At 35.0% G+C, this 27,012-nt stretch overlaps 1 protein-coding gene across 1 annotated transcript; it reads right to left on the reverse strand.

Moving 5' to 3' along the window:
- Positions 1–251: 251 nt before the first annotated feature.
- Positions 252–12,678, reverse strand: LOC135078034 (galactosylgalactosylxylosylprotein 3-beta-glucuronosyltransferase I-like). The gene is made up of 5 exons (XM_063972582.1): positions 12,329–12,678; positions 11,759–11,912; positions 10,741–10,872; positions 6,239–6,460; positions 252–4,473 (listed from the first exon to the last, which is right to left on the reverse strand). Exons 1-5 carry the CDS (start codon positions 12,514–12,516, stop codon positions 4,309–4,311), a joined length of 861 nt encoding a protein of 286 aa, XP_063828652.1. The 5' UTR covers positions 12,517–12,678; the 3' UTR covers positions 252–4,308.
- Positions 12,679–27,012: the final 14,334 nt, after the last annotated feature.

The raw sequence follows: 27,012 nt of genomic DNA on the forward strand, positions 1-27,012 counted from the left end.
TAAATTTCCTATAGGTGGATCCCGAGTTTGGGAACTTGCATTAGATGAGTCGTGCCCAGACAACTTTGGGAACCACTGCATAACCAAGACCATAGAACAATTTGACGGCTCGACACTTTTCCGCTCTGCTCCGATCCGCTCCGCCTTGGTGGAAACTGGATCTAATGACATCATTCATAACTGAGAACTTTTACAAAATCACAATATCTAACGAGGCAAGTAGGTAATTGGTAAAATAATAACAAGAAAACTTCTTTAGAACTTTTATTCTCAGTATCTCGTATTGTAAAATCATACCCAAGTATTTACACAATACACAAATAGAAGTCTAAAAATCCATCACATAAAGAGTTGCCTATCCAACTGTACCTATCCCTAAAAAAATAGCTACAGTACTTAATATAATTTAAAATAATAAACGTAGTACAAGTTGGTGGCTGACGGCCGATCGCATCCTGCCTAGGCGGCAACAGCGAAAAAGGCATTATGTTTTCGAATCAGATCTTACAATTTCAATTCGTATACGAATTTGCACAAATATTAGCAGACTTTCCGTATAGGTCGCTCAATGAAAGTGGAGGCGAACACGTATCCAATACATAGTTTACAGAACTCAACATATTACACTCGATTACACATTCAAGTTCAAATAAAGAGTACACTAGCTACCTTGCTCTTGTTAAATGTCTGCAAGCGAGACAGAAAGCACTTGTCATTCAGACTATGCAAGACGTCGCAGACAGCGTATAAAGATACCTACTTGTGTTCATAGCCTCAACTCACGTTGCGCGGCCTATACCAATTAAAACTTCAAGAACAGGCATGGACCACAGCGAAAGTGCTGCCACGTTGAAAAGCCAAGATCGCCTGCAGCTGCCATCTGGTGTCAAAACACATCTTAGCTTTTGTTTTTTGTCAATGAATGAATGATTGAGACGACAGAAAAGTTAAATACACGTGCCTATTTTATAGATCTACAAATAAGCCTACAGGGTGTGAGACACGAGCATAATTTACTCTTGTTGCAAAATCACATTTATTAGCACGAAATAAGATGCTACATTGTTTAGCTTAATGTGCCGTTATCCGAAATACCTACCTTTTCTGTCGCCTACATACTGACTGTAGGTACTTAGTTACAATTTGTTCCAAAAAATAATGCACCTATTTTTATACAAATAAACTTATAAACTAATTACTAAATATTTATTGTTAACCACTTATTGCTTGAGGTTGTCAATACATAATAGTCATTGTAAATGAAATGTACAGCTGATATTTAATATATGAAGTTAAAAAATATTTAAGTACAAACTACAAGGAGACATGTTTAATTGTTTAGAGTTAGACCGATTGATTTGAGCACTTACATTACTTAATGATTATGCATTTATGAACAGTTTGTATGAAAGAAGCTAGCACCAACTCATTACAGAGACACAGACAGTCAAATTATGTTATATTTTATTTTTTCTTCCGCCTAAAGGGCGACAGAGACGGGAGACCGCGACCGTATACTTGCCTTAGGTATTGTCTCCTGTCTCTGTCTTACTTGCGGCAATGTTTAGCATCAGCTATAAATTGCCGCCTCAAGACATCACGCGTATACTATAACTTGTAACACTCATGATACGTAATGCTTGCATATCACTCGCATACCATTTTGTTCGTTCATTCAAATCCTTTAAACAATTCATGCCAGCTCCTTTGAAACAAACGAAGATTAAAATTAAAACTTAATAAGTAATAATGAGCGTGTGAATAATAACCAATAATTAGCTAAGCTGCTAAAGATTCAAATATTTTTTTAAAAGAAATTCGTTGTAATTTTATAATTTAGGCCAATTTCATTTATGACACAGAAGTCGATGAAAGTTTATTGAACAAGATAACAATAAAAATCATTGAAATATTTTTAAGCGTTATTTTTAAACAAAACCACAGAGAAATACAGTATGTGCAAAAATCCTGTCGGATTCGAAAGTAGATTCTATTACTCAAATATAAAATTATGTATGCGACCAAAATTAAATTTTTTTAGCTGCTCGTAGTGTATTTCATAGCTTCTGTTGTTGTTCATATTTTAAAAAATATTTGAGAACTAGACGCCGACTTCCGAATCGGAAAGGATTTTTTAAAACTGTATTATCTACACTGGACAGTTTCTCGTGTGGAAATGAACGTGAAAATGACTCGTGATACTCGATTCCAAATCGATATCCTTCAAATATGTAATCGATAGAATTCTAATTCGTCCGATACTGCGCGCGGTTTAAAGTTTACTGACATGGCAGTTTCTATAAATGCAAAGAAATAAAAAGATACAGAGACCAGCGTATTAATCTACCGAAATATGACAAATTACTGAATCACTTCACAGTTTCCGCAACGAATTCTCAACATTATGACTTAGTGGTAAGATTCAAATTTCACATTTTGCAAAAGGTAAAACTGCTGGTAACTGTACGCTATAATACAATAACAGAATCTGTTTAATTCCACATTTCTCTAATCAATAGATCAAATCAATGTAACCTTTGATTTACTTGTCCATTTTAAGGTTTTACAGATCAAAACAGACAAATAAATATTACTTTGTTAATACTCAGAAAGATGTATAAAAAGCAATAATGAACATGATGCGAATTTTAGATATATGAAACAAATCACTTAAGTGGCACATAGCGAAAAATAATTCTGTAGAAATAATTAAGACTTAACAGAAAATATCTTCTTGGTAAACACGAATACAAAATAATTAAAACACTAAAATGTACAAAAAGTATACAATATTTAGCATAATAAAATAATTCTATCAACTAAGTAAATATATTATATTTTCACTAAATAAATAATATTTGTGACTAAAATTACTTATTATGATAGGTGAAACATTTTGTTCTTTACGAAAAAAAATTGTCAAGGAACAAGAACATAGAAGACTAGCATTAAACTAGATATAATTTAAATTATATCGATAAAACATTTATGTAATAAAATCTAGCATAACACTATTACTTGAGTAGATTACTTAAAATAATAATAGAGTAGACAAACCGCTAATACTGAGTTCATTGGAATATATTTATATTTGAAGGGAACTAATTTCATATACGTTTAATGGAATAGTTAATTTTAAAGTTTTCTAGACAACAACAACGTATGTTCGAATAACAACGTGAATGAACCGTAAACAAATAGCATTAAGTTTTTTTTTTTTGCAAACACAGTATACGAATTATTATAAAATAAGGTCTGAGCAGAGAAAACATGAGCCAAAATAGAAATTATAATAACAATTATTACATATGTAACATTTTGTTTACGCTACATTATTTTTATAAAACATTACTAGTCCGTCGGGTTTATAAAAAGTTAGCCTACCGATTCGAAAATCCTATAAAATCGTAAGCGACACTACATTTATTTGCTGCCTATTGTAACTTATGTATAAGTTATTGTAAACGTGATTATGTAGCTACACTATCCCTGAGTTACCTAAGCCTTGTAATCAATACTAAACATACCTAAATACATTATAAGGTACGATTAAATCACGATACCGTAGCGATATCATTTAAATATACGAATATGTCATTTACAGTCGAGTATTGAATATGCAGGGCAAGATTGAAAATAATTGAAGGAAGCCCTTGGTTTATAAATGTAAAATATCGAGTACAATCGATATTTTGAAAATTAAATCGATACTACATAATTATTTATGGGCAACACGATTATCGAATCAGACCCCATATTTATATCTGACATTGACAGAGAGCTTAATATTTCCCAGTTTGAGTAAATATTCTGATTTTGTTTAATTCATTGTGAACTACACTAGATATCGAGCCCTAATCATCGATTTGAAAAATCGTATATAAATAAACATAAAAAAAGCTATTTTTAAAAGTAACTCTCCGCGTGGGGCATATTGCATTAAATTACGAATTAGAATAGTTGATAATTGCCTTGTAGCTGCTAAACTTAGAATGCTGCAGACATTGCAAATTGCAAAACTGTCTATAGTTTTAATAAAGACGAAACGTTAGCTGTCATCTTTTATTTAAGTTGTCGATCAAAACATTTTCGACATTGTTTGCTGCCTCATTTGACCATCAATTTGATTTCGTACATACAAAAACAAACAGGTACTCCAAATGCATTTTGGTTAATACTTCAGAGCCTTTGACGTTTTGACATCAAAATGACATGTCAAATGTCAAGTATTCGATTGTCAAAATTTTCAAATTCCTCAAAAGAGGTTGCAATTTCGATAAACAGTTTATGGCATTATTTATTACCAATTCAAACCTCGATATCGTCGTCCGGAGTGATAGGAGTCTTGAGCTTCTTCGGGTTGAGTATGGACGGCTTCTGAGTTCGAGTGTGCCAGACGTATACCTTGGTGCAGTTGTCAGCTAATGGTTCCAGTTCGCTGTTGGTCGTGAAATACTTTAGTATTTCGCTCTCCTGAAAATAATTTCAAATTGATTAATTACTTTAGTTGTTTTTATTTGAAAAATTGTACCTTTTACAGTCACAAAACAAACGCCTGCATTGTTTATTCCTACAATATGGGGTCTTATAATTTATAGTTGTAATAGATAATAATAGAAGATGACGATTAGGCGACTGCATAAACATATTTTTTTAAATACATATGAGCAAAAACATGTTTTATTGGGCGTAAGTATTTTTAATTCATTTATTTGTAGTAGTCTTCATTCATTGCGCCAAATCAATCGTCTATTTACTAATTATTAGAATAGTGAGTGTATTTTTATCAGTAGTTAACTATGAACATAAAAATACATACAACATAGTTTTAGTGATTTGAATGCTGATTGGGAATGGAACGATAAATAAAAAAAAACATTGTTTATTTAGGCAGTGAGTTTAGAATGTCAGTCAAGGACAGGACGAGATAAGCAATATCGTAGTTAAAATAATTTGGAAGTTAAATATGATCAATATTATTTCATTGTTATTGCAACAATGGGTTTAACGCAGAATGTGCACCTCGCATGCATGAAAATAGTGCGCATTTTTCGAAGTGCACAATCTACGTCAAACCCGCAACAAAACAAACAATTCGAAAGTCAGAATATTAGTGTTGATAGTCATCAGTGGACTAACAGTACGATTAAAATACAAATTGTTATGAATATAATAACGTTTGTAATAAAGCACGTTATGATAAGCTGAATCCATTTTTTTACGGTCGCGGTATACCTACGGACGACAGCACGTTAAGCTAAATACAGTGGCACAAGCCCTACGTTCTACCAAAAAGTTACATCCAATTGATTCATTCAAATGACGTCCACTGCTGGACAAAGGCCTCTCCCACGGATTTATACAACGACTGTCCCCAAGCTGCCCTCCTAGACAAGTGCAAAACGTGTCAGTTGCAACTTCGAAAACTATTCTCTTCCTATTGAATGTAGTTACTTCGCTCCGTGAAACCATTTAGAAATTATGCGTTTAACTGTTGTCACGTACTGCCACTTGTCTAGGGGGGCACGTGCTTCCAGCGATCCCCACCTTAAATACCGGGCTTAGGCGACGTTTCATCCGAGGATGAATTGTCTCCCTTTCAAATTGTTAGGTCTCGAATCTCGGCCACTGCAAACTAAACAAACACAAATCAAACATGAACATGACCGAGGAAACTCTGTGCAGATTCTGCCATACAGAAGAAGAAACGGCCATGCATGTTCTTTGCTCATGCTTCCCGCTTATGAGCAAAAGAAGTATCCATCTCGGGCGACACATCATGCACCCGGATGAGATAGCAGATATCACGCTCCAAAGAATCTGGAAATTTATAGACTCAACGGGACTAAGCAGTGAACTCTAAAGACAAGGGCTGCCACAATAGATCAAACCTGGTCGAGCTGGCGCAAATGAAGGCCCAAAACCAATAATAATAATAATAGGTCTCGAATCATCCGCAAAATATGACTTTTTTTTTAAATAATTTAATCTTACCTTTGTCTTTTCCGTTATTAGTATTTAATTAGAATAATCATATTTCGGATGATCTGACACTTCCAAGCCACAGTTTCACGGCGATCATCCGAATATTTGCGGATTTCGACACCTAACAATTTGAAAGGGAGAAAATTTCTTCCTCTGATGAAACGTCACCTAAGTCAAATACCGCAGTGTCTTGGATGGCTAAAAACAAATCATCATGTGTAAATGAAGTACAGAATACAAAATTCCAACGCACCTGAAATCCGGACTGCACTTTCCTCGAAAATTTGGCCGTTGGTACATCCAAAAACAGGGTTGCGTTAATAGCAAACCCTGCCATATCGATAGGGAAGGGTCTGAAGGGCTTCCACGCGGCGTTGTAACCGGTGACCTTGCCGTCTTTGACCAGAGGCATCTCCACTCGCATACCACCGACTATGCCTACTGGCCACACGCCGACTTTCTTGACTTTGCGCATCTGGAAAATGTTTAAAAATACTTTTACTACAGAATAATAATAAGTACTACGTACAGAAGTTTTACTTCGCGAAGGTATTTAAAAAAAATATGCTCAATTTCATTAACAATATGGTGTAATTTAGCCTGTCTCAAGAGTCAAGCACCATTTTGTTGACAAACGTCAGTGATCGGCACTGCGCCGAAGCTATAGGGCTGACTTCGGTAAAATGATGTGACGTGAGGTGCCAAACTGCGGAAAATGGCGGAGGAAATACATGATTTAGCATGAATTATCATGAATAATATTAACTACTTATTTACCTCTCAGTGTCTTGAGGCAACTTAAAAAAGTACATTATGTGTTTTTATTATTATTTAGGCAGTTAAATACTGCACAGTATTTAGTACACCATTTTCTTTATTTTCTTCCATCATACACAAGAATACGCGTGCGTGAGTCAATGTTCGCTCGTATGTGAGGCCTTGTCGAATAGTATCCTGTAGGTGGGCCATCGTGAGTGTTTTGTTTTCGATGTAAATTCGCGGAGATGAACAGGCCTGCTTTTACTAACTTATTGGCTGTTGATATATTTTGGTCATTATCTTCTAGAAAAGTATTAATAAAGAGTGGACAAAGTCCTACATGTACCCAAGGGCTTATGTATTTTTAAAAAGCATGGATGAAAATGCCTATTGTAGGTAATGTACTTGTAGGTGAAAGTCAAACAAAGGTGTGTTAATTTTTTTTTATCCACAACGAGGAAGCTCTTGGCCTGTGTCTCACCTGATGGTAAGTGATGATCAGGCCGAAGGTGGAAGCGAGCTTTACCCGGAATCCTCAACCACGGAGGAACTGGCTATCTTACTTTACTACCTTTAACTGCCGAAACACAACAATGCTGTTACATTGTTGTTATGGCGACAGACAGGTAATGTTTCAATATAAAGATGAATTTCTAACGAAACCAAAGAAATCTACAAGAATTTACAGTGACATGTCATGAAAATAAATCGATATGTTGAACGTTCGATTGTTTTGAATTTTCGATTAATAGAGTTCGATCATTATTTTGATTTTCGATCGATTGGCATTCGATATGGGCGTAAGTAACCCGATGTTTTATTTAAGTAGGATAGTTATAATTAGACATCTCAATGTCTGTCTTTATTTCCATGGCAAGACTGGTATCTCTGTTATATCAACTGATCCATTGAGAAATTGTTTAGGCATATTACGGTAAATGTATTTACAATTAACATTACAAAAGTGTAAATATACGAAACATTTGAAAGAATGACATTCCATGGGTAAAAATAACGCGCAAACGAACACTAAGGTCAGTGCAGTTACTACTAATAAAGTTGCGACGCGACGCAAGCAGTGTCAAGGTTGGCCTCATCTCTTTCAATGGCAATTTAAATACTTATTTATTGCTATGCAGAAATATTCTTATAACTAGCTGTGCCCGCGACTTCGTCCGCGTGGAATAATGACTTTGGGTAGGCACTTTTAATAATTTAGTCTAATTATTTTACAAATAGCTTTTGCCCGCGACTTCGTCCGCGGAGAAGTCGAAAACGTTCTCATACGATTATTTTTAAATGTTTTAACGTTATTTTCTAAATGTTTGAATACTTTTAAAATATAAAAATCAGGTTAAATAAACATGAAAATATTTTTTTCTTATATTTTATGAATATGCAGCTCGGCCTTTGATCCGGTGAAAGTTACTCGGTGGTATTATTTTTTTACAACGAAATCGAAATTACACCTACCGCAGTATTATTGGTAAACTTTTTTTTATATTTTCCTACGGGTGCTAGAATCACCAAGCTTCCAGCATGCCACTGGCCGTGGGAGAAGGAGCTTTTCCTCAAGACTACTCCCACTACCTCAAGGGCCTCCGCCAAAACTCTCGCGCAAAAATGAGTTTATGTATACAGCGCAAGCAGGTGCCCGCGGCATGACTTTCATGCATTACTATGCATTGTTGGGCGAGCGCACGCAGCGGGCACCCACTCCGAGGTTAAGTGGAGGCCCCTAGAGTATGGTAGTCGTTAACATGACGTCATGATTGTAAAAAAATGCACTAATGAGTAATTAATATCAACTTTGAAGCAAATCACCACTAAAATAACTTTCTACCCCTTTTTAACATAGTTAGGGGGTGCATTTCACTAAAATACGAAACACGTCTTCCATTAATTCTGTTATAGAATGCTTATGCAAAATTTTAAGTAGATTGGACGAAGGACTCTCGTTATTTCATACAAACTTTGCCCCTCCTTTTTACCTCCTTAGGGGTAGAATTTTGGAAAAACCTTTCTTATCAGATGCTTACGTCATACAAAGAACACACCGTCCAAGTTTCAGGTCTTTACGATCAGCGGTTTAGGCTGTGCATTGATCCATCAGTAGCGCGCGTAGTACTTGATCATTATTTTGCTGCGATGTGATTTTAAAACTGCGATATCTCCTAAGATATTTATTGAAATCGAATGGTGTAAAGGGCAAGAATGTTTAAAATTAAATACTTGTGGTGAATAATTTATTTATTTGGATAAGGATTAATATCATGTTTATAAAAACACCTTCGCAAATAATGCATATTTATTTTAAAACAGATTTTTTTTTGCATGAAAATGGTTACTATGAGCCAACCTTAAAAGATAGACATATGCTACCGCGGACTTTTTTAAAGAACTTTTAAAGGAGAACAATCCTGTCATACATGATTTTTGCGAAACTTTAACCGTTTACGCAGCATCAGCTCTCAAAAGGAAAAAATTCACTGATTTGAAATATTCTTGATTGGTGCTCCGCTCCTATTGGTCTTAGCGTGATGATAAATAGCCTAAAGCATTCAGGAACTAACGGGCTATCCAACACAAAAAGAATTTTTCAAATCGGTCCAGTAGTTCCTGAGATTAGCGCGTTCAACCAAACAACCAAACAAACAAACAAACAAACTCTTCAGCTTTATAATATTAGTATAGACTAGATACTTTCTCTGTATATCTAGCATATTTTAGCAGAACTAAGCTCAGTTAGTTAAATTCTCAATAAATAAAAATAAAAAAAAAATCTTTATTCACAGTTAAATAAAAGTGATGATGCATGATGGACTCAGGGGGATATTTTTTAATTTACTTCACGTTTTAATGCTATTGATGTATTTAGGTTAATAATACAAGGAATAATTGTTAATAATTCAAACTCTATTGTCACAAAACCGAAGAACATTAGTTGAGTGACTAATATCTGCGGTGAATATAAATTAGTCAATTATTTTACGCGTAATAATATGTATTTTTCAAGGAAACCCTCATTCCTCACATTAATTTGTATTATATCCTACTAATAATAACTGCATTTTTTTGTTTGTTTGTATGGATGTATATTTTTTACTCTTTCACGCAAAAACTACTGAGCGGATTTTGATGAAACTTTACAGTATTGTTTTTTCTACATCAGAATAATTTATAACGATTTGTAACAAGCTAAATTTCCCGCAGGCTAAGCCGTAGGCAAAAAGCTAGTAATCCATAAATTATCCAACTAATATTATAAATGCGAAAGTTTGGATGTCATGATGTCTGGATGTCTGGATGTTTGTTACTCTTTCACGCAAAAACTACTAAACGGATTTTGTTGAAACTTTACAGTATTACTGTTTATAACCCAGATTAACATATAGGCTATAATTTATGACGATCTGTGACAAACTAAATTTCACGCGGGAGAAACCGCGGGCAAAAGCTAGTTATGAATAAAATGTTTACCAAATCTCGCATAGTACAAGTATCCAGAAATTGGAGAGCATTGTTGTTATAAGATATTGATAACTTTACAACACATCAATTTGATGTTTGCATTGTTTCACGATGATAATAAACAGTTCTCAAATAAACACAATATTGATAAATTGCTCCGTTTGTAAATAAATGACAAGTGCATCCTGATTTTATATCAAAGGAAGTTTGTTGAACTTGTTGAACTTTAAAATAAAGTTGTAGTTATTTGTATACTTACCAGTATAGCTAGAAAGTAAAACTATGATGTTAGTCCATAAAAAATATTTTACAGAAGAAATTAGAGGAAGGGTGGACTTATTAAATACTCAATTACTCAACAGGACTAATCCCACCACTTTTTTTCACCACTGCAATTCCTGTATAGGCAGGATCTACAGCTTGGCCTCCAACAAAACCCAACCAGTGAAGGTTGACTAATCTTGAGAGATAGCTAACTGTCCAAACCCGCAACGAATTTAAGTAATATTATTAAAATGGACTCACCTCATCGAACACCTTCAGCGAATATGTGTTATCATCGTCCATAAAGTAGACCACACCCCTTTTGTCCTCGATCTTAGCTAAATGTTCCCGTAACCATTCTAGAGCCACATTCCTTTGCTCAACGCCACTTGCCTGAAATATGAAATAGTATTTTAAAGTAAAAAGTTTCACAAAATTACAAATTTCTTGTCCTATATCGCATAATTTATTGGTCGTCAGTAATATTTAACTACATTCTATAACAATGTTATCAGTATAGTTGAGTTAAGAACTGCAGACAAAATATTTCAGTGTTAATTTATAATAATATTATTGATTTATCTATTTGGCTATTAAAGACATTTGTTTATTGCATTTTTGGCACAAAGCCTACATTTAATATTAGTTCATTAAACACTCACAATCAAAATAAAATCGTTAGGTACATATTATCATCAAACCAATAAGGTTTCATTCATATTAGAAAATTGAACTAAATTACAAAACTCTACAGCCAATGTTATGTAGTTATTATTTTCAATAATTGCTCAAAATTCACATTGTAGGTATGTTTGTTTAGAAAATAAACAAAATTATGTTTTTTGTGATGGACTTTTGAGAAAAACAGATGTGAATTTAAGGCAATTCCAAGCATAGCTACCAAAATTTTAACAAATAAAATAATTTTCCAACATACACAATACCAACTAGTGTTGAAAAACTTTGTTTTGAACAGACATACATTGATGTCCAAAACCTGAAATATTCATTGTTGTAAGTAAATAAAAGAAAACAATCATAGTTATTATCTAGCCAATTGCGTTTTCATATCTTTATCCAACTTTTGGCACTAAGTATACCATTATTGTTCTGTCTTTAATCGTAAACTATTTGCATTATTAGGTCCTCTTTCCACCAAGGCGGAGCGGGGCATAGAAGTGTTTTAAATAACCAATCAAATTTCCTGGTTTCCTGAATAATTAAATTTATCAAAACACATATCAGGGCCTTATGCTTTATAATAACACGAAAAACTTACCGTTGAGTGTTTAGCCTTGTGTGTCTTAACATTGAGGTGTGTATATTTGAGAGTTGACTCCCGAAGGAGATTTTCAACCAGTTTTGTCTTTGTTTCGGAGTCTTCGATGACAATCCAGTGAAAGTTCTTCACTAGCATCAGAGTTTGTGATAACCTGAAGGCAGATATTCCACGTGAAAGTTGTGAAAAAGTACCTAACATAATATTAAATGTGTATTTATTACCTAGCATTTAAAATGGAAGAATGTTTCCTTAAAAATTTAAATAAAAATGTTAAAAATAACTTCTGATTCACAAGATGAAACAAAGACTGTAGGATTTAAGCCCATTCACAATTTAATTTATTAGTTATGATTAATGGTTGTAGAAGACAGAAAACATAAATTAATACTTCTGAATTCAATATTAAACCTGGCAAAGCATGCAAGTATTTGTACAAAACGACGAAACTAATTAAATTAATCACGTCTGCACCCAGATTCATTGCCAAATTTTACTCTGGCCAAACATATGAAGTAAAATAATCGATTTCACCAAGGGCAGAAAACTCACGATTATACAAAACTTTACCTCGTCAAATCTGCTTTCTGGGCTAGCCTGGCATAAGTCGGCGTAATTCCATAGATCGTAGGCAGAAACGTCGCCACTTCTGGATTAAACTGGCATTGGAAAGTAGGCTTGCTATTGAAGAAGAATAACAGTACGAAAATCAACATCGCGATCGCTAAATATTGCTTCTTGATATTAACAAAAGGCATTTTATTGTCACAAAACTATTAACGGTGTGAATTCACTGTTATTGCACAACGCCTGATTGAGCTCAGTTTTGCCGGTGTAATGAATACATTATTGTTCTTTATTTCCAGGACAAATTACGAGTTTTAACCGCAATTGCGGCTTTCGATTTACGCCAAATGACATGAAATGACAGATGACTGCAGTGTTGCCAGTCGGGTCTTGTCAGAAATTACCAGAAATATGAAAAAATTTAACCTTTTTGAATAAAAAGTAACCTTCATTCCGGGGTTCATGGATGGAAAATGAATACAATTGATCATCGATCGTTTACCTAAATTTAAAATTTTTACCATTCCATGAAGACCGAAATGTGACCGGTCGCGGTCGTATAAAAACGTTTCATGGATTTGCGTTTTATTATCGAAAAACATTCGCTAAATCTCATTTTTTTAACAAATAATAATCTAATTCATGTTTAAATGCAGTTTATGACATAATTTTTAAATTGTCACTATTAATATTTTTTACTGATTAACCTGTAAAAGTTAATTCTACAATTTCTGAAAAATCACCTAAAAGTAACCAAAGTAACCAATGCAGTTCAAAAGTAACCTAAAAGGTTACAAAAGTAACCTTCTGGCAACACTGGATGACTGAGATGATGAATGACGTCGACTTGTCGAATGGACGCCCAGTGATGTAACATACATACTGAGCTCAGGAGCTCAGCTGTTACACTGACTGAGCACAACGAAAAATACCTGTATAAATTAAATAAAAGAAAAAAGAGAATAAAATTATTTTAAAATTTAAAAGCAAATAAAATCTACTGTGACATTTATTTATTTATATAAAGTTCTTGAGAGAATAAAAAAGTAGTGTATTGTATTAGTAAACAATAATTTGCCCCGGCAAATTTTAAATACAGTTGGTTGCAAGTTGTGATTTATTTGTTTACTAAGCTGATTTGGATACTAAAAAATTAACAAAATTATTACAATGAGGGTTTTCGCGATTGAAAAATCCGCCAGATGGCAATACGTAGACGGGAGGGCCAAATCCCTCATTAGGAGATTAGCCTCTGAAAATGGAAATACAATTAAATTGAAGGCAATTTTGTAAAATGTTGCCATGTTTTTGACTTGACATCGCTTTCATACGTTTAAAAATGAGCCCTAAAAGATTTCTGGCAATAAATGTGGATTTCACAAAATATACAGGGTGTCTCAAAATTTGCACGTCACACTGACACCTCTGGTAAATGAGCATAAGACGCATCTAACAAGTATCAAATAAGTCCATTTTTAAAAATAACTAATTGTAAAGTAATTGCCATGTATTTTATTTTATTTTTTATTTTTAAATTAGGTTCAGTTTAGGTTAATTAAGTAGATATCTTTAAATATTATTATTGTATTATTTTATATTGGCAAATATTTATGTCTTACTAACATGAGTCTTTTTTCAAAACTCATCAAACTTTCTATGGAAATAATGAATAAAATTGGTCATAGTAAATCTTAAAACTTATGAAACTTTTCTGTGGACATAAATTAAGCTTGTTCGATGCGTCTTAGTTACCTCTAGTGCCAGTCCAGTGTGACGTGCTAATTTTGAGACACCTGTATTATGTGATCGAATGTAGAGCTCACTTTTTTTGAGCTAATAATCGGAACATCACTATGCTACAAACAGGGCGCCATCTAGGCTGTCATGACGAAATTAAATTAATTTTGCGCTTATTTGGATACTTGTTTAGAAATTAATCCAACAGATGGTGCTATTAATGCATCAAAACTAAATTATCATAATTTTTGTAAAAGTTTACGCTAACTTCAACGTTTCATAAAAATTATAAACATCTACGTAAGCACAAAAACAAGGCCCTATCACACACTAACCAGGAGATTTTACCAAAACTTTATGTAGGTATAAATAAACAGCACTTTAATGCATATGCATCAGCACAGTGGCGGCGTAGCATGGGTCGGCATCCGGGGCGATCACCCCCCTCCCCTCGTCATAAGTCCTAAGGCACCCCCTGGTACCCCCCAGGATTTTGGGGTTACCTACCGATTCAAAGATTGAAAGACAATCGCAGTAAATGCTAAGTAGTTACCTAAGTAACTTGATGATGAATTGTTGATGATGATTAATACGAGTACCTTGCCACTCACGCGAGCTGTTATGCCGGGATTAATTGATTTTCTATTGTCTGCTTACTACACGCATCTCAACCTACGATATTAATTAATGTCAAAGGTTATTCTGGGAACCGGGCCCTGTTTAGTTTACTATTTGTTCGGTTACCAAAACAATTAAATGTTTTATTAAGTACAGGTCACAGGGCAGCATTTTATGGATAAACAATGATAGATACCGTAGTATATGCTGTGAGTTTGTTTTATTTTAAACTAGAGGCCAGCCCCGGCTTCGCACGGTTGCACGGTTCCCGGCTTCTTTTATACATATTTAAACCTTTCTCTTGAGTCACTCAGTAAAAAAAAAACCGCATCAAAATCCGTTGCGTATTTCTAAAGATCTAAGCATAAATAGAGACATAAGGTAAGTGCCCCCTACTTCGGTATATTAAGGCTCTTACGACTTTAACATTTTATTTAAAAATAACCAAGCATGATATCGGTATGAAAGCTTTTGTATGCTAAACTTTGGTCTTTTGACAGTAAGTTAATACATAATTTATAGTTACATAGTTTGAACTTTTTTTTATATTAATTGTTCTGCGGACCTCTTGTTTGGATCCTGTTTCGTGACAAAATTTTGCTCTGTTTCTAAGTTCGTGAACTCATGTCCCCTATTTCGGGATAAGGTTTTATGCATATAGTTAGGATATTTTATTAATGGTTAAGGGTTTAATAAATTTAAAAACGATAATAAAAATTTAGAATAAAATAATTATGTGAAATTGACGATATTACTTACCTAAAATATTCATAAGAAATAATGTGTCTAGTATAATATTTTGATTTGTTAATTCTAACAATATGTGAAAATATTTATATAACCATTAGAAATGTAGGGGGGGGGGGGAACTTAACCCCCCCCCCCTCGTACCCATAAAATTTAGATTTGTTATTTCTAGCGATATGTGAAAATATTTATATTAACCATTAGAAATGTGGGGGGGGGCTTAACCCCCCCCCCCTTCGTACCCATAAAATTTTGATTTGTAAACCCCCCCCCCCTCTCCCCATAATCCCACCCCTGGAGCTGTTTTAAGTGAGGGTAGCCCCCCCCCCTGAAAATAACCCCAGATACGCCAATGACTCATAATAAAAAGTAAGTAATTAATTAATTTCTTAGGTAGGTAAGTATTAAAAACTAAAAAATATGTCGATTTCTTTGATGGTGTGTGTCATAAAAGTACCTAACACCATACATTTTATATATCACGAACTTGGAAAAAAGTAACAATAATACGGTTCCTTGTTTCGTGATACTGATTATTCCAAATTCCCCAAGTAAAATTCATGGATTATTGTCAAAATGTGTCAATTAACTATTATCTATCCCATATACAATACAAATAAACAAAGATAAATAAAACAAATCGAAATAAAACCAAAATTATGCTGGTACTACTTATGCTAATTTATCTTAAAATTGGCCATTTATGTGAACTTTAAACTCGTGTCATATAAATTCTAGTGAACGAAACATATACCGAATTTAGGTCACGAGAAACTTAAATAAATGCATTATTTGTTTCATAACTTACATTTAAATTATTATAAATAATTACTTAAAAACCAAGCATCAAAATGTTATCCATAATATCCTTGAATCGGTAGTGTCACGAAATCGTGGACACCCGAAAAATAATATGTACGCTATTTCGTGAGTCAATTAATCGCAATTTTAAAGGAATTCTACGTTTTCATATAACTTTTTTCTAAGCCAAATCAATTGTCAAGGATCACATGAAACCACTATTACAAGTTTTATTTAAATGGACGTTCCTTCGCCTTTTTATAAGCTTAAGAAGTTGGAGCGCTAACCTTACGGTGAGAGCAACCTTTGCAAGCCGCACGGCTGTTTTTGGCTCTCTGAGAGTTTGAAGCTTCGTATTGCTCTCATTTTTGGCGCCACAATGTTGGTACTTGGTTTTTTAGATAGCTTAAATAATAGAGTTTTTGTAGTAATGAAGAATTTTTATAAATAATACTCCATTTGCTTATTACTTGAGCTAGAAAAAAAACTTACGAACTTACGTACTATCACGAACTAGTAGCCGTTTACCTTACAGCGACTTTTTTTTTACCTACTATGTAGTGAAAAATATGTTCACAACCTAAATTGCTACCAGGTTAATTATGTAAAGATTATTAAATTACATAATACCAAGTTTTGTTTTTGACATTGAGGATAATCCCATTGTTATTGTTATGTTTTGGTAAACCCAGCCGTCTTCTTGGGAATTTTAATATGATAATTTGCATGATCCTCCAGCGGTTGCTGATATTTGATATACTTACGATACAAACGCCTGTATTCATAAACGATGCTTGCTTAAGTGAAGCAGTAAATTGAACGCACAGCGTTGAATAGAGCTCTGTTATTGGTTCTTGTGTCACCCAGTGCGTCCACGCGCCCTGTGAGACCTCATAGTAATGTTTGTGAATACGGGCGTGTATCAATTTACAAGTATTTTAGAAAAAATATGAATCTGCGTTTTTGAGGGCACGTTAACAGTAACTCGTGTCGGTATATTGAGCCATTTGATTTTCGTGACCTCCACAGTAGTCCTGATACTCCCGATAAAAGAAATAATAAAGTTTCAGTGCATTTATTGTACTTTGATCATGTTTTATCATAAATACAATTTTGTTCTTTTTAGCCTAAGGAAATCCACAGCTAGACAAAGGTGCTTCCCGCAATTTAAGCAATATTTTAAGAATACATTTATTTTTACGGACGGCAGCAAGGTTCTGGAGTGGTGGCCGCGTACCTACCTGAAAACGTAGCGTGGGATGTCCACCCACAAGGTGGACCGTACGACATCATAAAGGTAGCAGATAGGCGCTGGACGCAGGCCGCTACCAACCGGGCAACATGGAAAACATTGGGGGAGGCCTATGGCTATTGATGATGATGATGATGATGATTTATTTTGTTTCTATTTTCATTAACATAATAAAGATTTTAAATAATACAAGCGAAGAAGGTGCAGTGAATAAGTCTCCGACTAAAACTAGCTGTGCCTCGTCACTTGGGTTTATGATGCAAATGGGCACGAAGATTGTCTGTTATTATGTAGAACAGTCGTAGGCTCGTGTAATTATACGCAACGCTTACGTAATCATAATGGAGTGAATTAAAGTAGGTCTACGTTTGCACGTGACCTACTTCGGAACAGGACAATTCCCACCTGTTGTTCTCAATTGTTCGCCCTAAAACAGCTAAAGAACTTTGACGGTGAAGGTTGAGAAGGCCCGAAAGAAAGTTGAACTTAGAGCTTTTTTTTATTTTGTTGAGCGGCTATTCTAGTTCACTGGAGTCCTATATCACTGCGACCGGTATCGGTTCTATTGAGATCGTCACATTTTCTTACAGTATCTATTAGGGGATACTAATATGTATTAGTAGATGATAATTTAGAGCTTGGAAGAATATTAATCAGAGTTTAAGGATCAACTTGCTTCCAATAATGTAAAGAGGATGAGCTATAAATAGCCTAAAATGGACATAAACCGCGAGCAAGCAAAGAAGGTCAGTGTGTGAGGGACGTGACAGCTTTATGGTGAACCGCTACTCCTCTTCCGTCCAGTTTGATGGAACTTACTAATGACGGAAGATCCATAAAACTGTCTCTCGTAAAAACGTAATAAGTGTTGTCACTTTCCAAGAAGCTTAGAGTTTCTTCCGGCAACAGGTTACAGGATAAAACTCGCTTTGCTAATAAAGCATTCATGACACGTGCTCGTCACATTAACTTTGATTGTCAGAACTTTTCTTTCCTACATTTTTAACTGATTTTAATGTTTTGTTTGTATTCAGTATTCAGGTAAGGAAATGTTTAAGTTCTAATGGATTTATTAATATTTAAATGCAGGCATATTCTAAAGCATAATAACATTCCAATAGCTTGAAAGCATCCTCGGTGATGACCACAGCAGTAATATTATATGCTACTAACTTCGTAGTATGAGTTCGGGGCAGTGTTACCGTAGTCATTCGTCGTAGTCGCTACACATGCTACGCGTTTCCGTAGCGCCGTAGTAGGCAGGGAAGCTAATTGCTTGTCACTTGGGCAAACATTATACTTGACACTAATGTCAATTTGCTACCAAAAAATACATTAATTATGATGAATAATGTTGTAACTTTAATTTTCACATTGTGCTATCCATAAAAGTCCCTATAAATCGCCTTATTTCAGAAGGCTTGTTAACCTACTATTGTCATACTATCTCTATAATGAATTAATCTCTATTAAACGTTACCTACACAGCTTCATACGTCTTGAATATCATAAGCTCACTAATTTACCTTCCTATACATATTAACCAAAAGCCTTATCCGCTGACAGCCGCGTAATAATGTAATTAACTCCACCTCTGTTTAATTAAACAAGCTAAATTAATATAAAATTTGCTAGATCGTAATGCGAACTATGCGCGCTATTCGGGTACCAGCCGGCAACTAAATAAATATGTGCCGAAGCTACGTAGAGGCATGCGAAAGTTTCAGAGAGCGGCGCGTCTAACAATATCTGGGCGTTTGAAAGTAATACAGAATAGAACAATGGCTGAGTACATGCGTTCGCTAATGTAGCACGCAGGTACGAGGCATTTCATTGTAAAGATAGGGACGAGCTGGCTGGGGCCGGGCCGGGGCTCACCTGAGCAGACCCGTAGGCGCGTCACGGCGCACACAGGCGCGTCGCTGTGCACAGGCCCGCACACAGCGGTGCGGCCAACAATGAAGGCTGAGCTTGGCCTAGAGCGCGCACACACGCGCGTTTAGAGCCCCAGCTCGGCACTGGCGGGCGAACCTTCCCGCCGAGAGGTCTCGCGCTCACCCGCGCCGCCCGCCTTCGCGAACCACTTGTTGAATCTTCAGACTTTCACACCACATCTCAACTCGAACCGAGACGCGCGCGACTTCTGCTTTTCTCATTTTTTTTTCTTTCACACTATTCTCTCCGAACCACCTGTGATGCCTACTCTTAGCTCTGCCTTCTTCCCACCCCTGAATACGCTTCGCCCTGTCTTCCTGGTGTTATTGTTGTTACGGACGACTAAATGATGCGAGCTCGCGGTTAACTTGTTGTAACTTTTGAAATATTTAAAAACTGTTGTTAAATACTCGTATCTGTGTTATCTGTTGACTACTTTACTTGTAATAAATGTTTGTATCCGTTTCTGTATTTAAATAAATATTCTACGGCGCTGTAACGCAGTTGTGGCGTGAAGTGCTCCTGATTTCTTGGTAAGTGTTAGAATTAACTTTTTAAATGGCTATTTTGTTATTATTAAGTAATTTTGCTTCATAAAGAAACTGCGTGTATTGTTTTATTTAAGATGTTGCAGATTTTGTAGCACTAGGGGTGTTTAAATTATGGTACAACTTGAAATATTTAATAATGATGTCGCTTATGATAATTTCGGCCCGCATGACGATTGCTGAAACGAAAACTTTTATAATGATAAAATATTTAAGTACAAAATGTTTAATTATGAAAGAAAGTAAGTAGCTTGATAGGTATAACAAGATGACTGTTAAATTATGAATTAAAATGACTAACCTTTTTCAAAAAGCTTTCAGAATGCTAAATTTAGTAAAGAGATTTCAAGCAAAATAAATTTAGAGAGTTATAAAACCTTTTCAAAGAACGCAGGAGTCAACATTCCCAAACTAAATAAAGTACGCTTGTTTTCCGAGGAATTGTCCAAATGCTAGGAATGTCTTTCGGAGAATTCAAGTATATGCTGGAAAATGTTCCTTTTGTGGAAAAACCGTGTTATTAACCCGTAACGTTTGACATAAACATTTTTTTGTAAAAGAATTAAAGATAAAATTTGTTTTTCTATTCAAAAATAAATTGAATCCACTCTTTCCTCATTAAATTGAATTTTAAGAGCTTGCTCATTTAGAAACATAAATAAAAAGGCTCTATTGTAGATTAAATATTAATAACCATTCTATAGTTAAAAATAAATAGGTAATAGTCGATCTTAAAATGAATAAAGTTCTTGTTGAGAGCGACATGCTTAATTTAATTTCTCAACAAAGAAAACATTAAGTATTCTATTTAAAATACTGAACTGTATTTTTACATGATATTTTTGGATTCTCTTGCGTATTTCGAGGTCTGGCTAGAATCAGTGTGTAATGGACCAAAAAGCAACTTGATGGGGCCGAATCTGATGTATTCTGGCAATTCGACGGGGGCTTATCTGATCATACGTGAAGCAAGAAAGAGGTGTTTCCTAAATTAAGTGTGTGAAGGGCTAGGGTCTAATAGTATACCTACTAGGTAGGTACCTACTATTTTTACGTACGAGTATACGCATGAAAATAAATCGGTTTGATTTTTTTATAAAAATGTACGAAATAACTTGCCAATTAAATCGTCAGCAGCGAACATTTGTTATTAACGACTCCTATTAATACGTACCGTTACAGAAAGAAGTTATTTTACAAGAAGTTATTTTACGACTTATTAAAAGACAGTAAAACACACAAATACTTGATTTTGATTTAACTGAAGACCGAATAACTTGCAATACAAGAAAGCAATTTATTTTAATTGGTCATTACTTTTGTTGTATAATTTATGTCTCAACTTGACGACAGATTGAGTGTCTGATGTCATCGTAAACCAACAATAGGTCTTAGTTAACGATGTAAAGCTTAGATCGAGCTTGTGACAAACTTTATGAGCCGCGATAGGAGTCTAACAAAGCTCTATCGAACGGCTTAAAAGCTTAATGATATACCCACCGAAGCACGGAATCGTATTTCTTTTCCAATAAAGACAATATTAGATTGGATGAAAGTAAAATTGCCGTAAGATAAAATGACCTGAATCTAAATTGTATGCCTTAATCCATATACCCAGATCATAAATTTCACTAACTGTCTAGAAGCCAGCCGAAAGATATGAATGAGCGGTTTTTGGTGTAGTCAAGATGTGAAATCTAGAAAATGGCTCCTGTCTGTGATTTATTCGAGTCCTAAATTAATATACTCGACGAAAGGATTTGTAGCATCTGTTAGTACTTTACTTAGGTAAGTTAGGTAAAGGTACGAGAGTGCTGGAATATATTCTGCTGAGAGTGGTATACTGCGTGTGTTGATTCAATTTAAAGTTAGATTATAAAGTCAATGTAGCGCCTTAAGACAAAATTAATTACACTTAAGCAAAAACGCTGAAATTGAAAATTGAGTAAAAACGCTGAAATTTCTTAATCCAGTGTGTTTAATTCTCAACCAAAGAAAGTTGGACTGTAATAAAAAAAAACAACAATACTGAGAACATCCTCCTTCTTTTGAAGGCAGTCATAAATAATAAAACATAGGTCTGAATTGATGAGATATCCTATTATTTTTGCCCTGTTGGGTATAATAATCATCAAGCCATCGCCATACCCACGATGAAAGATTTGTTTTACGAGTGCTCGTGCTTTGGCCCTCAGCCCGCACTTGCCTGTTGCGCTAACACACGTACAAGTAGGGTTGCCATATTTATAGCAAAAAAATCTAATATTTTTTTTATCGGTTAGGTACTTTGTAATAAACTGGCTTTACTCTTCGAACTCTATAAACTCTTCACCTTGAGCTGACTGACTGGAGCAGACCACACAGATTTTCAACATGATTCTTTTTCTTCTTCTGTCTATAGTTAGGATTGTAAAAACAATAGTCACAGCCCATTATCAGGGTTTTAGTTTAAATATGTTTGCTAATTACAGGTATAGCCTGACCAGGAACATAAAAACCCTGGCATAGAGGCGCGTCAATTGCATTTGATAGTGCAACACTGAGTACAGTCGTACCTGTGTTAAATTAATAGGCTAACTTTATGTATCAGGATTTAGGATTACGGGCTAATTTGATATTTTCATAAATTAACGAAAAAATATTATTATAGGTAACCTGGTTTAAATAAATTAAATTAAACCATCAATCGAGCTAGTAGGATTTATTTTATTATTCATCAATAATCAAATTCAGAACTTGAATATTCAACTGCAATGTCTGCTTATGAACGCTTCAAACTCGGTACTTCATTCCCAATTCCATAAAATTCAATACTTAGAAAGTGACAAAAAAAAATTAAAATAGGTAGTTGAAACAAACCACAGCTAATTTTCATAGTGGACTGTACTATACGATAAACATGTCAGTCAATTTGACAACCTTTGTCGGAAACATTATTCACTGAAAATATTGTCCGAACCCTTAGTATTTCTCTTCGACAAATACTTTAACACATTGTGAACCACTTTTCTTTCACGACTATAAAAAGATTTTAGCAATTTAATTCACAAAATCAATTGCGCACATTTAAAATAAAGTTTGTTTACACTTTGACAGCAATAGACTGACATGCAAGGTGACATGTCAATGAAGTTTTCAGTTACTGTTGCCATTAAAAGAAATTAGTACCATTAGTTTTCCGCAACATGGCGAGGGTTTTTATGTTCCTGGTCAGGCTATATACACAACAATTTCCGAAACATTGCAGCCTAAGTGCCTCTATCAAAAAACCAGCATGTGCAACCTTAACGTGCCCTCCTAAGCTCAGAATCTTATTTTTTGTACAAAATCTAGCTCTAACTAGACTTTTATTCATCACACGGCTCTGACAACCCTTACCCAAGTAGGAAGGATCGGTACGGTTAGCATATTACTACCATATATTTGTGTCACAACGAAAGAGCGCTGGGACGCGGGGACGTAGTTCACAAATATCATTTTTTCGTACGTAAATATAAGCACTTTTTGTTTCGCGTACCAACATTTTAGCGGTTGACTTACTACACTTTTTCAGGAGGATTCAGAAAATTTACTGTTGTCGTTCTTTTGCGGTAATCTTCATTACACGAATAAGAACAGTTTTTACATACAGAACACAATTTCAAAACGGTTCGACGCGTGCTTACTGATTTCTAAAAACGTCGATTTGGTCTTGTATCGAAAATTGAAAATGTGATTATGACAAACCCACCGAAAGAATAAATATTTCCAAGTCACAGTGTCATAAAGCCTAAATTATATTCCTAGTTTTAATTTGCCATGCTAGTGACACCAATGGATGGTAAGAAGTCGGGTAAAAAGTAGATTTTTGTTTGATGACTATCGAACCTACCTAAAATACCTTTGTACGTAAAGGACCTTTTGAATTTCTTTATTTTTTAAAAGCAAAGGCTATTGAATTTTCAGCCTCACAATTACAGGGTACCAGAACTCATAAATCTTTAAACGCGGCAAAATTGTCCACTTGCCATAAATATTAAATGGTGAGAAGGGAGGGCCACATGGGGCCCAAATTTACCAAACAATCATGATTTATAAGACCCGTCATGGTGCAATGTACCAGAAACAATTTACGGATAAATCCTGTAGGTAAATAAAAGCAGAAGAGTTAATAGGGAAATTGTAATTTCCTTGTGTGAGTTGTTTAGTCGTTGCTGATATGGAGCTGTCAAGTGATCATGACAGATATTCTTATAGTTACAACTAGGCGGAAACGGACGCAGCTTAGGTATGACATGAGCATAGTACGATGATTTCGTAGTATGTCTTCTTCTTGGTCGCTACACTCTTGCCAGAGTGGTCGTGGTCGTCACGCCCGGTCCGGTGGCAAGCCTCACAATCCGTCGCCATTCCTCCCGCACTGCAGCCTTTCTTGTGCACTCGTGGAGTAGACCATTGAGTGCAGTTTTGACCTGGTCAGTCCAGCGCATGGGCGACCTGTCGCGTGCTCTTGTGCCCTCAACTTTCCCCTGCACGACAAGTCGTTCAACAGAAGCGACTTATGTAGTTTTCTCAGATATAGTAATGTGAAAAATGGTTCCAAAATTATTTAAGTTACTACATGTTGTGTATGGGTGACTATACAATAATTTTATGGTTGAGTTAATTGCCTTGTGCTTTCTAAATATTTAGTTCCAATTTGGAAAATTCTACGTGGGAGTGGCAAAATGTTAACACAGAAGTATTTGCATAGCGTACACGACAACTCATTTTGAAATTACATAACACGAAATCCCACATTTTGTGTAGGTATACTTCAAATTAAAGACATGTTTCCACCACCGCAGTCTCCATTCGCCGCCCCTTTGTACAGTTAATTGGGCGTAACTTGATCAGTTATAGAACTTTACACAAACCACACACTATAGTCATCCACGGAAATATCAGACAGCTATTATTCTCTGTTAACATTTTAGTAACGAAAACTTTCCTACTTTTGACAAAGCAACTTTATAATAACCTTGTGGCACACCTTCCAAAGTACCAGACACTAAAAGCCACGTCTACTATGAAATTCACAATACGTTGAGCTACACCCGATGAAGTAACAACAGCCTCTCTAAGAGGAGTTTATCGAAACTTGCCGAAAACCACTACGAAAATATGCAGACAGCCTGTCTAACTTTCCAGTTTTGTCGAGTACCTACTTGTTGAAAGCTAGAGATGAAGCTAAGGCAAAATAAATTCTCTATTTATCGAGGAAATGTATGTTATTTCATGAACTTTGTTTATCCACTTATTGCATTTTAGTTAAGCTTTTTACTGTGACCTCATTTTGTATTAAGTTGTGTGTCCGCATCAAATACTCGGAAGGACATTTATCATATTGTAGTAGATTCTCTTTAGTATAAAATTTTAGTTAGGCAATCCAAAGGGTGGGTGAAGGTGACAAGTATTTTACTCATAGAAGCTGCAACTACACATTTCTCTCCCTTTAAATAATCTAGTCTCAAAACTCATAACAAACATTCATAGTCAACATAAAAACTTTAGTTTCAGGAAAACCCACTGACACCAGCTCCATCAATTTCAATTCGCTGAAACGACCCCACGTTAGTAAATGACTTTGCATTTGGCTATTCATTAATATTTATTCATGCAAACCCGAATATGATTTTGATTCTATTGAATACCATAACGCATGACATGCATTGAATGGTGAAATGGAACATTAGCGCGAAAATCTCATGGTTACATCAGAAAAGAGAGGGAAAAATAAACACAAGTTTCATGAATCATAGTAATTGTAATTCAAACTTTCAGAATGTAGACTTCATCAAAATTACATTAAGGGTCTACATAACACTCTAATACCCATTCACCACAACGATCGATTTGAGGATTAAAACAAGAACGTTGGATATTATTGTACAGTCGTCAGCCTTAAACAGTTTTGTAGCAAAATTGCCTCTATTCCAAATACCTAAAGATGACACAGTGTTTAGCACGTTTCGTCGTCGTCTGTACGTACAAATTTACTTTGAAGTTACCACAGATTCATCACATAGTCTGTGTGTCTAGTTCATGTGAAGATAATTCTATAAAGGGTTCGAAAGATTGGCTCACGTACTCGATCATCTTTATGTTCAGTTAATCAGATATACGATGGTTCGGTGCACTTTCTCCCAGTTTTCAATCTAATGGAACTGAATTAATTATTATGACCGTCTGCGGCTTTGAAAACTCAAATGGCGTTTTCCAATGTTCCATTATCTGTTCGTTTTCTTTTCAGGGGTTGGTCCTTGTTTTAAAAGATTATGAGAAGCATGCCAAACTTGGCATAGGAAAATGTTTTAAAACGTTTTGATAGAACAAAGCTTTGAAAAAAATGGTGATAAGATATTTAATGGATTTTACATGTTGAAAGAGAAGAAGAGAAAGAAGAAAGAAGTGCTTTCTGCGTACACGAATAAAAATGTGGCGATATTTAATAGAATACAAATAATTTATCATCAAAAGCTACATGGAGTCAAATAAGCATATTTTAATAACCTCACATTGCGACAATTTCTCGTCACAGCGCGTATCTAATCGTTCGTGAGTAAACCTTTTAAAAATAGGTCAAATATACACAAACGTGACCCGCAAAAAATGGGAAGTGCGAAGCCATAGACCATTTCAAACGTAGACTCCAACGTTGATTTGGAAGTCTAATATTTTAATTTCGATTCGATTATAGCTATAGAGCTATTGCATGATAAATCAATCAATTCAATTCAGCTATCTGAATCTAAAAACTGATCTAAAAAGACCATTAGGTACTGTCATTTTCTTAGTCTACTAGCTATGAGTTGGTAGCCTTTCAGTCATTTGTTTTTCCCCTTCTGTCATCCCTTAGAGGTCCCTGACGATATCTTCTAGAAATCTTACCCGTTTCTAAAACTGGATACCCAAAGTGATTTGGATATGCCATTCCCTAACGACTCTTTTGATCCTGATCATAAATCGCACTATACGGTCACTATAAATCGTCAGTATCAAACAAAGCTAAAAACTGTGCCTTCTCATTT

This window comes from Ostrinia nubilalis, chromosome 14, assembly GCF_963855985.1.
Source record: "Ostrinia nubilalis chromosome 14, ilOstNubi1.1, whole genome shotgun sequence".
Lineage (NCBI taxonomy): Eukaryota > Metazoa > Arthropoda > Insecta > Lepidoptera > Crambidae > Ostrinia > Ostrinia nubilalis.